General features: G+C 45.0%; 1 protein-coding gene across 3 annotated transcripts in view; it reads left to right on the plus strand.

Moving 5' to 3' along the window:
• Nucleotides 1-14,613, plus strand: part of KYAT1 (kynurenine aminotransferase 1) — a 72,229-nt gene that overhangs the window by 35,944 nt on the left and 21,672 nt on the right. For 2 of the 3 annotated variants that reach the window (XM_040324714.1, XM_040324716.1), the window contains 4 exons: nucleotides 4,666-4,724; nucleotides 6,685-6,835; nucleotides 11,596-11,745; nucleotides 13,790-13,876. In XM_040324714.1, the coding sequence (XP_040180648.1) occupies nucleotides 4,666-4,724; nucleotides 6,685-6,835; nucleotides 11,596-11,745; nucleotides 13,790-13,876 (447 nt within the window). Of the gene's footprint in view, nucleotides 1-4,390; nucleotides 4,575-4,665; nucleotides 4,725-6,684; nucleotides 6,836-11,595; nucleotides 11,746-13,789; nucleotides 13,877-14,613 lie in introns of those variants that run through there. The other variant, XM_040324715.1, reaches the window with a different exon arrangement.

Raw genomic sequence — 14,613 nt, forward strand, 5'->3', positions numbered from 1 at the left:
TAAAGCTTGTAAAGCCAATATGCATTTCAGTTATTGACAATGCTGATTCAAAAGCATATCATGCTCTTGCAGGAGCTTGATCAATGTTCTGATTTTCAATTGTAATTTTCTCTATAAATGAAGGGATTGTATATTTTTGGGAGTCCATGGTTTGTAACACTTCCTTACTTGAAGATGCTGCTGGTGAAGAAACACTTTGTGATCATCTGGAAGCAGCAGAAAGAGTATTTCTGGAATGAGAATTCTGGAGGGAAATATCACTTTCATTCTGGTCCTCATTATTTAATTCTATAAAGTATTTTTAATGTATTTAGGCTTGCAAGGATGTGTTTTGTCATCCTTGTAGCTTTTGGAAAATAATATTTACAAATTGCTCTCAGCAGAAATCGCATTGTGGGTCTTAGCATTTTACTAGGAGGAAAATAAAAACAATTTACTGACCAGACTATAGGTAGACATTATGCTGTAATGATGAAGAACATTAATAGGAATTATTTAAATGTTAAAGAAACAAATTTACCCTTTTACTTGTCAATTAAGGCCTGAGAGGACAGAAACTATCATCTACTGCATTCCAACAATTATTCAACTGTAGGCAAACTAAACTGGAGCTTTTCCCTTGCAGTGCCCCCTAGTGGTAAATGCACATTTATCTTGTTTGAGAACTGCACTGAGAAGTTCGGTGTTGCTTGAATTGTATTCCAGGATTTTCTTGTCGTCAGTTGAGAGAACTTTGTTAATCTGAGTTTTTACATAACGTCAAATCTTTCTTTAAAGGGGTTGTAAAACCTCCTGTCATCCAGCAGCCCCTCAGAGCCCCCCCCCCCCCTTGAACTCATCTAAAACTGGTCTTTCCAGTTACAGGGATGAGCACACCAGCTCCAGCCAGTGTCTCGGGTCCTGAATGGATAGGTTGATAGCAGTGCAGCCATTGGCTCCCGCTTCCGTCAATCAATGATGTTTGAACTAGGGGCAGAGCCAAGTCCTGCTGTCTGTGTCAATAGATGCAGCAGTAGGACACGGAAGCACACCCACACAGTTTCCCCCTGAGGGTGAGCGCTTCTCCAACGGGGCACTCAACAAGAGGAGGAGCGCCGCTGAGGGACCCCAGGAGAGGAGGATCGGGGCCACTCTATGCAAAATGTATCGCTTTATATTAGTAAAGAGCTCAAGTATTATGTAAAAGGATTATTGCAGGCCATGCTGGGGAAGGTAACAAAAAGGGAATAGTGGGGTGTGGATCACATAAGGTAATTCTCAAACAAGGCCATTTTTTCCTATGGTAGGGGAGTTTGTAAAAAAGAGTTAATAGAAAGGCTCATGTGCAATTCCTAAAGTTGTCTGCATGCATAAAGATAACCAAGGATGTCTAATTTGCGTAGAGATGGAAAGGGAACAAAATACAAAAAAATTCTGCGCTAACACTACCAGTGGACAAATGGTGAAAAACAAGACAAACATAAAAAGTGTAGCGCATTTAGCAAATGAAATAACACCCATTGATCTAGGACAGGGGTCTCCAAACTTTATAAACAAAGGGCCAGATTACTCTCCTTCAGACTTTAGGGGGGCCGGACTGTGGCCTATGGAAGTAGAAAATGGAAGTAGAAAATGGTTCCCCATCATTGGCGTCAGTGGGAGGAATGAAGCCCCATCATTGGCGTCAGTGGGAGGAATGAAGCCCCATCATTGGCGTCAGTGGGAGGAATGAAGCCCCATCATTGGCGTCAGTGGGAGGAATGAAGCCCCATCATTGGCGTCAGTGGGAGGAATGAAGCCCCATCATTGGCGTCAGTGGGAGGAATGAAGCCCCATCATTGGCGTCAGTGGGAGGAATGATCCCCCATCATTGGCGTCAGTGGGAGGAATGAAGCCCCATCATTGGCGTCAGTGGGAGGAATGATCCCCCATTATTGGCGTCAGTGGGAGGAATGAAGCCCCATCATTGGGAGGAATGATGCCCTATTGTTGGTTTGGGAGGACTAGTGTCCCAGGGGCCATATAAAGGCAAGCAAAGGGCCACATCTGGCCCCAGGGCCGCAGTTTGGAGATCACTGATCTAGGATTAACCGAGTAAAATGAAGAAAACCGCCACCAACCAATGAAGAAGAGGCTTGCCAGAAACAGTGAACCCTAATGAACATATGTTCAGAGGGTCAACTGGGAATGATGTAAACCACTGTAAAAATGGATGGATCCTCAGCTGCAGTTCCCAAGGAAACTACTCATACACCGGTCCAATGAAGGCAAGAGGATGTTGAAATATATAAGGTGCTTCCAGGAGGTGCCCAATAGGGGCCGGGAAGTGGAGCCGATGGGATGTTAAAGAAAGGAGAAGGGCACATAGCGCATTTAGAGGAATGAAACCGCGATTGTCAAATGGTAAAAACGGCAGCAGCGGAGTCACCCGACGCATTTCGCAACAAAGTGCATCGTCTGGAGTGATCCCCCACCACTGCCCTCCACAAATATATAAACAACATGATCCCTTGATTAGGAGGCCATCCCCCGGGTGTCCTCCCAGCAAATGATCACTTCCTGGGATCGCAACATGAGATCCAAGCCTCCACTTGGATAACATTGAGAAATTCTAATTGGCCACAGGGCATCTAGGAGGTGTATCAATTGCATAAAAAATGCAAAATGTGAGAGTAAGCTTCAACAATGGCGATACTTACAGCACACTGACACTTCCTGGTACACAACATGGCGTCCCAGCGTGCGTTCCAAACCTCGGCTGGGATGAAACCATATTCATTTTGGTGTTATTTCATTTGCTAAATGCGCTACACTTTTTATGTTTGTCTTGTTTTTCACCATTTGTCCACTGGTAGTGTTAGCTGCTTAAATCTAGATAGCGCAGATTTTTTTTGTATTTTGTTACCTTTCCATCTCTATTCAAATCGGACACCCTTGGTTATCTTTATGCATTAGACAACTTTAGGAATTGGACATGAGCCTTTCTATTAAATCTTTTTTTACGAACTCCCCTACCATAGGAAAACTTGCCTTGTTTGAGAATTCCCTTATGTGACCCACACCCCACCATTCCCTTTTTGTTACCTTCCCCAGCATAGCCTGCAGTAATCCTTTTACATAATACTTGAGCTCTTTACCAATATAAAGCGATTACCGGTATATCGTGCTGCAATCGCGGCAACCCGCCTCGTGCCCAAAAGTTGTTCGGGAGCTACTTTTGGGTGACATGCATCCCACGATGCAGTTTTCCGCATTTGCAGCACAATTTATCAGGCGACAATTGCGGCAGACCTGCACCTTGATTTAAGGTGTTATTAAAATGAATGCGAGTCACGCGTTTTGCCATTCACACCTCGGCGCTGTCAAATTGCGGGCAGATCCGTGGCAAATCTGTCCGCGATTCAAAGCGCTGTAGTGTGAATGCAGCCTAAGAGCAGAATAAAGCGGTGGTTCACCCTAAAAAAAAATTCTAACACTACATCCAGCCCAGTTCTGCAAATAAAATTACACTGACCTTTTTTTTTTTTTGCCGTAGATAGCGTTTATCGTTAGAATTCACCGCGGCTTCCGGGTAGGGAATCCCGCGGGAGTGGACGTTCCTATTGACATGCCAATTGATTGACATGCTAAACAACTGCGCATACAGCGCGTCACGACTTCCCGAAAGAAGCTCGGGTCGGCTCTATTCGGCGCCGGTGCGCAGGCGCCGAATAGAGCCGAGCCGACCCGAGCTTCTTTCGGGAAGTCGTGACGCGCTGTATGCGCCGTCGTTTAGCATGTCAATCAATTGGCATGTCAATAGGAACGCCCACTCCCGCGGAATTCCGTACCCGGAAGCCGTGGTTAATTCTAACGATAAACGCTATCTACGGCGACAAAAAAAAAAAGGTCAGTGTAATTTTATTTGCAGAACTGGGCTGGATGTAGTGTTAGAAATTTTTTATAGGGTGAACCACCGCTTTAAGTACAGATATCCTGTTGTGACCTTTTTCAAAATGGGTATATCTACCAACTAAGAGAAGAGATGCCTCCCTTTTCCACTGCCAGAGGTGCCGGACCGCTGCTTTATTCTGTAGAAATCTTCTGAAGTTGACAAGGAATTGCTCTTTTAATTATGAAAAACATTTTATCTGGTTGCCACGAGTTACTACATTTATTGCTCTTTACATGAGTGTATTAATGTAGCACTGTAGATTTAAAAAGTACATAGCTAAGGGATTTACTATTCTTCTAATATTTGCGCTGCTTTGTAGAATTCGTCACCTCTTATGTTTTAGATCTTCATGCTTCTTGTCACTGAGATATTTTCTAACCATTCATAGTCCTGTTTTGTTATTAATTAACCCTGTTACTCAGGTCTTTGTCCTTTTGGATTACAAGATCCAGTTTGTCACATTAGGTTGTTATTTCAAAATACCGTACTTGTGTTTTGCATGTGGATGGCACCCATTCAAGGGAACGCACACGACAACACGATCTACTTCAGCCATAGGAGACCTCCTCTTTGCTACTAGAATGCACTCACTACACTTTTTAACACTAATTAGGAACAAAGTCCAATGTGTGCTTTTGTCACCTGGTTCTGCACAGAGAAGGTGGGGGGGCCCATTCTTGTTCTCCAGCTTAGGGGTAAGGGGAATTGTGAGCTTTTACTCACCACTCTATGCTTTTACTGCCCACGTACAGGACAGGATGGCAAAGCGCATTCAAGCCCGGAGGCTGGAGGGAGTGGATGAAAACATTTGGTGAGTATGGATTTTCATTCTTTGTGTATCAGGGGTGTTGGTTCTGAAAGGCAAAGGTCGGGGGTACATGTGGCAAAAATCTGCATGTCAAAAAAATTGATTTACTAAAACTGTAGCACTCAGAATTTGGTGCAACTGTGCATGGTAGCCAATTGGCTTCGAACTTCAGCTTGTTAATTTAACCACTTGGCGCCTGCGCTATAGCTGAATGCCGGCTACAGCGCGGACCCCAAATGCCGGGAGGACGTCGATAGACGTCCTTCCCTTCGCGCGCCCCTGCAAGGCCCCACGTCCCGGCCCCTTACCACATGATCAGCTGTCAGCTGATCAGGTGATGTAAACAAAAGCCGGTAATCCTTTTTTTTTTTTTTTCTCCTCACGCTGACAGCGTGAGGAATAAAAAAAAAAGATCACCGGCTTATGTGTAAGGGACATCGGTCCCGAAGAGGAAGAGGCAATTCTGCCTCATCTGTGCCCACCAGTACCCCCTGCCTGTGCCACCTGCCATTGCCACCTGCAGGTGCCCACCAGTGCCACCTATCAGTGCTACCTATCAGAGTAACTTATCAGTGCCACCTCTCAGTGCTGCCTTATCGGTGCCCAATCAGTGCAGCCTCATTAGCGTACATCAATGAAAGAGAAAAATTACCCGTTTGCAACATTTTATAACAAAATATAAAAAAATATATATATTTTTTTTTATTCTGTATTTTTATTTTCACAAAAAATAAACTGCAGAGGTGATCAAACACCACCAAAAGAAAGCTCCTATTTTTGGGGAAAAAATGATAAAAATGTAATTTGGGTACAGTGTTGTATGACCGCACAAGTGTCATTCAAAGTGAATCGGCGCTGAAAATTGGTCTGGGCAGGAGGGGGTTTAAGTGCCCAGTAAGCAAGTGATTAAAGGGTAACTCCACTTTCATGGGGGGGAAAAAAACTAGCCTATACAATTGCGACACAAATCATATTATTGAATGTTATTAAAATTTTTCTTTCCTTTTCAATCTGCAGCCGCTGTAATTTTCTGGAAAATGCAATGTGGATACCTGTAGGGGTTCAGTACACAGAATGCTCCCCCAGAAACATTTCCTGCTTTTGTGATTGGATCACTGTTTTTCCCAGAATTCTACACTAAGATACAAGTCAGATTTTTGGCATCCCCTGCAACAAAAATTAGATTTTTGGTGAGATACTCCCAATAGGAAATCACATCTAAAGGGATGCAGACCCATCAATTTTCCTCATTGGTGCCCTGAAGCTGCTGCAGCTGGTGGATAATTATTAAACCACCCCCATTAGACTCACAGGAGCACAGAGGAAAAAACAGTGATTTCTTCAGAATAACAAAAGGTAGGAATCTGCTGCAAAGTCTGTTAAAATCCCTGCAATGTACATGGATCACCATGGATCAGGCGTTTTAGAAAATGGCGTCTGAAGCCCCTCTCGTGCCTCCCCAGTGTGAATGCCTGAGTGCTTTCACACTGGGGCGGTGCACAGGAAAAAAAGCCCTGCAAGCAGCATCTTTCGGGTGGTGTAGGAGCGGTGTCTACAGCGCTCCTACACAGCCCCTGTCCATTGAAATGAATAGGCAGCGCTTCGGGAGCACTGCAACATGGGCGCTTTTAACCCTTTCGGCCACTAGCGGAGGTTAAAGGTACCTTGCCAGTGGTCGAAATGCTCAGGTAAAACGACGCTAAAACTAGTGCCGCTTTACCGCCAACGGACCTGCCGCACCAGTGTGAAAGGGGTCTTAAGCTTTGAGAATTAAGCCTGGCAGCTGATTGGTTTCTTTGCAGGGCTGTACCAGTGCACAATATTTTGAACGCTTTTGTTTTAGAGTTGTCTATGGCCACACACAGCCTGATTCAGGAGCACCCAGCTTCCTATTTGCACTGCTGACACTGTTGATAGACCGATCCAGGTGAATTATTGATTTGACTCATCATTTTTCTTGCAGGGTGGAGTTTGTCAGTCTTGCTGCTCAGTATAAAACTGTGAACCTAGGACAAGGCTTTCCAGATTTCAGTCCTCCAAGTTTTATAAGAGAAGCCTTTGCAAAAGCCATCACTGAGGAGCACACCTTGCTGAACCAGTACACCAGAGTCTTTGTAAGCCTGCTGCTTCATTGCCTTCATTAAACACACCACCCTTCCTGTTATGTCAATATCTATTATGAGAAATATGGGACCTGGTACTCTGGAATTTTGAAAATGCTAGTGGTTGTTATGCTGGCCTGCTTCTTTTTGAGCTACTCACCTGGAAAAAAATCTGAAAAGTCAGAGGCAGGTCACAAGTTCTTTTCTACATACATTAATTAGTTACTCTACAGCAAGGGTTCCCAACCTTTTGAAGAGCGAGGGCCACTTAAGCAACTTGGTAACCAGTCGAGGGGCATAATGAGCGGAGCAGGCAGATGACAGGTCTTGGCTACTCTATAGGCCCTCCGATCCGCCCAGATGAAAGGGGACGAAGTCACTTCCGTTTTTCAGATTGGAGGTAGGTGGGCATAAACGGACATCTGTCGCCCTATAGAGGTTAATTGAGGGTCCCATTTGGTCGGGTTAATTGTGTGAAAAGGGCCTAAGACTGCTTTCACACGGATGTGCTGCAGTTTACCCACACCGCGGGTGCAGCGTAGTGCACCTGTGCAGGGCTCAAGTCCTGCGGGAACGCGTGGGAACGGAGTTCCTGCACTTTTTTCACAGCAGGAACGCAGTTCCCTTTGCAGGACTAGAGCAGCCAAGCCAATCCTTCACTAAGCGGGGATGCCCAGCTCGAGTCACTGTCAGGGGCAGGCGAACCTTAGTAATCCTTTATGTTATGGGCCGCTTCCTGTATATGGATTCATTGGGTAGTGTGCGGGTATTCCGTCACTTCCTTGATGCCGCAATGTCTCCTGGGAGCTTTTGTCATTGTTCCCAGGAGACATTGCGGAGGTCTGCCACGAGTTATCGCGGGATTTAGAAAGAACTTGCTTAAATTTCTTTCTAAATCCCGCGATAACTCGCGGCAGACCTCCGCAATGTGTTTTTTTTGGTGGGGGAGTGGATCTTGGGTGGGAGTTCCCACACTTTTTTTCCCAGGACTTGACCCCTGCACCTGTGTCTATCCTGCAGGTTAGCTGAACTTTGCCATAGACTCCATCTGTGGCAAAAGTCGGCGCTGTGGAGGAAGCATCAACTTATGAGGCTCTGCTCCGCAGCCGCATTCTTCCTCTACCACCAGCTTCATTCACAACACTGATGCTGTGGTATGGCGAGTCGGCAACCTGCGATCTGGGCTTGCCAACCCACCATTCCAGAGCAGGAGGTCGCGGGCCACATCAGAAGGCTCTGCGTGCCACTGGTTGGCCACCCCTGCTCTACAGTATTAAGTAAAATAAATCAACACGGAAAGGCAGGAAATTAACATTCTTAGAGCTCAGTAATGCAAAAGGCTGTTCTTCCTTTGAGGGGTTTCTAAGGTTCAGCAGCTTGGCTCACTGTTAGTTGCTATGTGCCATACCTTGCCCATCCATACGGAAGCTGGAAATCACTACTACAGAGATTGACCATAGTTTTCGGGTCCCATGCCAAATGGCTGCCCTGTAGAGACAGGAGTTTGTCACTTTGTACAGGCACCATTTAGAAAACATTTTATCAATGAGTATAAAGTGTTTTCTGACTGGACCAGGTGGGCATTGTGATGTCACCACCCCTCATTTCCACCTCATCAAATCGGAGAACTCTTTGCATTCATTGAGAAAATGCAAAGTGTTCTGTGGGTGCAGTCTGTTCACCCAAGAGGGGCCTCCTGTGTCCGTAATGCAGCAGGGCAGCCGCTCGCCATGTGACCTGGAAGATGGTGGAGATCAATGGAGTAGCAGTGCCTACTACAATGATGTCCAACTTCATGGGGATCCAACATTTATGGTACATGCATACTTCCAATGGTCTATGCTGAATCTTGTAACTTTGTAAAAATGGCCAAATTGTCTGTTTACGCCCGGCTGCCCTCTGATCCAGTCAGCCAAACGGTTTACAACTGGCACTCCATAGATGAAAATGTAGGGTCCGATTGGGTCTTGCTGAAAAACAGACTGCCGGACCTTATTCACTTCTCTCGTGTGAAGGGGACCTAAGATTGGGGGAAAAAACACTTTTTCTTGGGGATGGCCTTTTAAAATGGAAATGTGTTATGACATGGACACCAAGAGATCCTTCTTCCTCTGTAGTGAGAAAAGAGAGCAGACACTCTGGCCCGGATTCAGAGAGCAATTGCGCCTGCGTAACCATAGTTACGCAGCGCAATTGTTTACTTGCACCGGCGTAACGAATGCTCCTGATTCAGGAACCTTGTTACGCCGACTGCAGCCTAAGATATGCGTGGCATAAGGCTCTTATGCCCGCATATCTTAGCCTGCATTCTTGCGATGGCCGCTAGGTGGCAAATTGCATACTAACGCCGATTCACAACGTTACGCGAGCCCTGCGTACGCAGTTTACGTCGTTTGCGTACGGCGGTTTTCGCGTAAGGCTGCCGGGCATTTTGCCGGAGCGCCCACGCAATTTACGGAGCTATTGCACTGTGAATCGCGGGTAGCGCAGAAAATTTGCGGGGGCGCAGGGCAAAAACGTTGCTCTGCGCCTCCGTAAAAAATGTGCAAAGGAACCTGAATCTACCCCTCTGTGTTGAATCCATGATCCTGATCTCCATGTCCTGAAGGTCATAATAGCGACTGGTTGGAAACGTCCAGTCCAGAAAGCTCAGTCAGTGGTTTTCACTGCTACTTAAAGACATAATGATCACTGTATGATCTAACTAAAATCATCCAGATTGGGCAATGGTCATTGTAGGTCTGTCTATAGGTACTGGACCTGTAGGGCTCAAAATGTTGTTGCCTTGAATATTCCATATCTCTTGTAGACAAGTGATGTTGGTCATTGGTTAGTGATATGATGGGATATCACTGCTGCTGCAAATATACCATATAAACCTAATTGGTTTATTAATTAAATTTTTTATGTTTTTATTAAACAAAAATACTTTGTTAAATTCGCATCAGTGGCACTTCTGTTCTCAGGGTGACAATGCTCACCCGCTGCCTTGTACTGCAACAGATGAATGTTGTCAACCTGCCCTACAACTTCAGGCTGGCGTAGAGTTGACCTCTGGAGCCGTGAGTGAGATCCCTGGAAGTCACCTCTTCTTCCGAAGCCCAGTGCAGCTAGAGCAGTGCTTCTCAAATAGTGGGGCGCGCCCCCCTGGGGGGCCGCGAGGCTCCGTAAAGGGGGGCTTGTTTGACCTCGGCAAATACTGCATACTGCAGAGAGAGGGAGCAGCGTGGCGCGATCACTTGAGATTGTCCCAGCGCAGCCCCAGTAGCAGCCCGACGCGGAGGACCACGTGACACTTTCGAGGAGAACAGACCCGATTGGATAGACATAATGCTCTATCCTGATTGGCCAAACCCGCCCGTGTGACTCTTTGTAGACACGAAGTGTAGCAGACCCTCAAGTGACATCATGGAAATTTTTTTTAACAGGGATGAGAAGACAGGCGGAGAGAGAAGGAGATAACAGAAAGTCTCCCGAAGGCTAAGACGAGGAAATATGACGAGGCGTATGTAGCGAGGCGTATTCTTTGTTGTAAATTGATCCACATTTCTTTCTTTTTTTATTCTCTTATACGTTAATAAGGATACGGTGTTATGCAGAGGTGTACTTATAACAATTTTATAGACAAATGATACTATTTACAGTCGCGCGGGGGGGCGCGCGAAATGTTTTCTTCTTCTTCCTAGGGGGGGCATGACAGAAAATAATTGAGAAGCACTGAGCTAGAGGAAGCTATAAAGGTGGTCATGTGACCACGAACTAGCAATATAGGTATGGTTATTGTGCAAAACTTTTTTGTAAGCAAGCAACTCATTTTAATATCGTACAATGCAATATCAAGCTTTGCCTTAAAGCATCGGTATCAACTCTTAATACATTGAGTCTCAGGACCAGAGCAAATGTATAGATAAGCAGTTCTACTTTCTTTTTGGTTTTCCTGATCCACATAATTGATCTGGATTAGGGACCTAATCTTGGAGCTATCGGATTAACATGCCAGCTATCATTTTTAGGAGGAGGTCCTCAATGGCAGCCTCTATATTTCTCTACGAACAGGTTTGTTTTAACACTTTACACTAACCTAAAGCCCTGAAATCTGAGGCCGAGTACTCACGAGCAGACATGTCCGATGAAACCGGTCCGCGGACCGTTTTCATCGGACATGTCTGCCCGGGGACTTCTGTTCGATGGCTGTACACACCATCGAACAGAGGTCCGCGCGTAAACAATACGCGGGGCGTGTCCGCGGTGTCGCCGCGTCGATGCGAAAATGACGCGGCGACGTGGGCGGCCTGCCTTTAAAATGCTTCCACGCATGCGTCAAAGTCATTCGACGCATGCGAGGGATGGCGGGCGGCCGGACATGTACGGTAGGTCTGTACAGACGACCGTACATGTCGGGGGGACAGGTTTCCAGCGGACTGTTTTAAAGCAAGTCCAGGAAACAGTTGTCCGCTGGAAACCTGTCCGATCCGCCCGAAAATGGTCCGCTCGGGCCTACACACGGCCAAACATGTCTGCTGAAACTGGTCTGCGGACCAGTTTCAGCAGACATGTTTGGTCGTGAGTACGGGGCCTTAGACTGACTTGCGTGCTACATTATTAAATGGTTATGTTAAATGCCTGATCCCGGACACCAAAAGAGACCTATTCCATGCTCTGCGTACTTTACTAATGTAGAGGCCTGGCTTCAGCAGACATTTTACACACTTCTTCTGAACTTTAGGCAGCTTGTTTCTTTTTAACGTTCTAGTTCTGTTTTTTGTTTGCAGGGGCATCCTCCATTGGTGAAGGTTCTTGCCAAGCTGTTTGGCCAACTTCTTGGAAGAGAACTAGACCCTCTTACCAATGTATTGGTGACAGTGGGCGCATATGGGGCTCTTTTTTCCGCTTTCCAAGCTCTGGTAGATGAAGGTGATGAGGTAACCACCTAAATTTCCCTTATTACAGCACTATATTGTGGTATGTAAATGTATTGAAGAATTATTTGTCTGATCAAAACTATGGAGTTTTGATCGCAATAACCGATATAGTAAAACCTTGGTTTGCGAGCATAATTTGTTCCAGAAACATGCTTGTAATCCAAAGCACTTGTATATCAAAGCATTTTTTTACAGGGTATAAAAGAGAAGAGGCACCACTAAGTGTAGCAATAGGTTGATAAATGTTGTTCCTTCATTAAATGTAACCATATTGCTACACTTAGAGGCTCCTCTCCTTTTTTACACTCAGTTGTGACATGACGCTACTCTTATATCAAGACATCGCTTGTATAGCAAGGAAAAATGTATTAAAAGATTTTGCTTGTCTTGCAAAACGCTCTCAAACCAAGTTACTCTCAAACCAAGGTTATACTGAATGTTCAATTTACTCACTACTATGACATATTTGCCATAATGATCGCTATTTTTAACAAAGGGACTGTTTATTTTTATTTATTTTTTCAGGTTTAATTTCTGAATTTATGAGTCATTATTACAAACAGTATGTAGGCAGGTCACCTACTGTGTTCATTATGCTGTTTTGGCTACCTTTTCCTGCTCTCTGTTTGGGGGCTCAGGCCTCCTGTCCTGTCCCATATATAGGGTCGGGGTTTGGGTCCCAGGAGTGAGCAGGTTAAGAAAGAAGAACCTTATGGGACTTGCTGAGGCTTGTAGTTCATCTACAGAACACCAGACTCTCTCATATGTATATTTGTTATCTGTTTAGTAGTCACTATACCACGCCTTTTCCTGAAGAAGCCTATATGGCGAAACATGTGGAAAAAATGAAAGTGTGGTAACAGCGACATAACTAGCATTACAGTCATCTACTCTCAATGGATGATGATACTTGGATGTATTCATGTTTTTATTCTTTGTATGATTTAATAAATGTTACTGTTTTAACAGATTGTTTGATACATGGTTCTGTTTAACAAGCAAATAGAAGGTCCTGCTTTTCCTTTCTTATGTTTTTGAATATGAAATAGTGGTGTTGCATGCTACTACTATGTCCAATAAGGCTCTTTTTTTGGCGGCGTGTGTGTGTGTATATGGTAAGCAAATCTGACCGTGGTACAGCTGGTAAAGTGTCTGTTGTGAAAGCATGAGGTCATGCATTTGAGTCCAGGGTGCAGTATGCTTGGTGAGAAGTAGAGCTATTGCCCAAAGCACCTAATCAAGTATTTTTTTGTAAACTTCCGAGGCTGAATGGGATTTTTAATTCTACAGCCTGACATCACCAAAGGGCCCCACAGAATGTTCAATATATGTAATGCTGAAGAGGACTGTTGGCCTCTGTTCACACTAGATGTGGTGTGAACTTGCGGCGGATTCCGCACCGCATCAAAATCGCAACCTGTATGCGAACCGATTGCGGAGCGTATGTTACATTAACGCAGTGTGATTTACAGAATCAGATGACATGGGTTTGAACACTGATGACATCTAATTCTGGTGCAGACAAAAAAAGGGTACTGCCAGAGTTTGATTTGAATGCGGTGCGATTTGAGCCATACAAATCCATGGCTCAAATCGCACCCTAGAGACACTGCATGTAATTCGCACAGGAATGTGCTGCGATTCCTGTGTGAATTACATTGAAGTGTCCTGCACCGCATCAGTATCAACCCGGGCTCAGAGACTGCAGACTCAATAGAGGAAATGGGGGTTAGAGAGTGTGAATATGTTCCATTTTTGGGTTGGGATATGCTGCAGAAGACAATACAAAGCTGGGAACATGTTATATGGGGCTAGTAGAGATCAATGCTATTACCTAATTAATGTTCCCACTACAGACTGCTGAGGGCTGCACATAATATATAGCAAAGCGGGCCACAGGTTGGGCCCCAGGGCTCTGTACATACAGACACAAAGTTTGTAGGGAACTATGGATACTTAAAGATTTTTTATTTATTCTTTCAAATATATTTGTTTAATGACATACTGTATTTTATTTTTTACAATATTTCTTTTTTTTTTACAGGTTATTGTCATAGAACCATCATTTGACTGCTATAAACCAATGACGGAAATGGCCGGTGGACAATGTGTGTATATTCCGTTAAGACCTGTAAGTGTCTTTTCTTTTTTTTGTCTAATAGTAGGATAGTTGGCTATCTGAGACATGATATGTAAAAGGCTTTAAACAGGCTTTTATCCCTTTATGTTGATTTGAACAAAAGCTGATTTATTCTATTGACTTATATTGTGTCTTTGCCAAGTATATATTGACATCACAGACAGAATAAAGCATGTATACCGGTAGTATAATAACATGGGTGCTATGTTTAGCAAGAGGAGCCCCTCTACAAGTTGGGGTCATATTAATTTACCGTATTTATTGGGGTATTGCGCGCTTCGATGTATAGCACGCACCCATAATGTAGACCCGAAATTCCTGTAAAAAAACATTTTATTACTTACAGTTTTGGTGTCTTGCCCGGCGGCCTTATCCGGTCCGGCGTCCGTCTGCGGCCTCGGTGGTGTCCTCCCAGCTTCTCCCGCGCTGTCTGAGTTGAATCCCCGCTTCCTGCGCTCAGTTTGAACGCCTCCGCCGACATATACCGAGCGCAGTATGCTCGGCTTCTCACACATAAACGTCACAGAGCGTGACCACGAGCGAAGCCGAGCCTGGCCCGAATGTACCCGAGTGTACTGCGCTCGTTATATGTCGGCGGAGGCGTTCAAACTGAGCGCGGGAAGCGAGTATCGGCGTATATCAAGCACCCACGATTTTCCCCTTATTTTAAGGGGGGAAAAGTGCGCGGTATATGCCGATAAATACGGAAACTCTAAAGCCTCGTACAC

This window comes from Rana temporaria, chromosome 9 (assembly GCF_905171775.1).
Source record: "Rana temporaria chromosome 9, aRanTem1.1, whole genome shotgun sequence".
Classification (NCBI taxonomy): domain Eukaryota; kingdom Metazoa; phylum Chordata; class Amphibia; order Anura; family Ranidae; genus Rana; species Rana temporaria.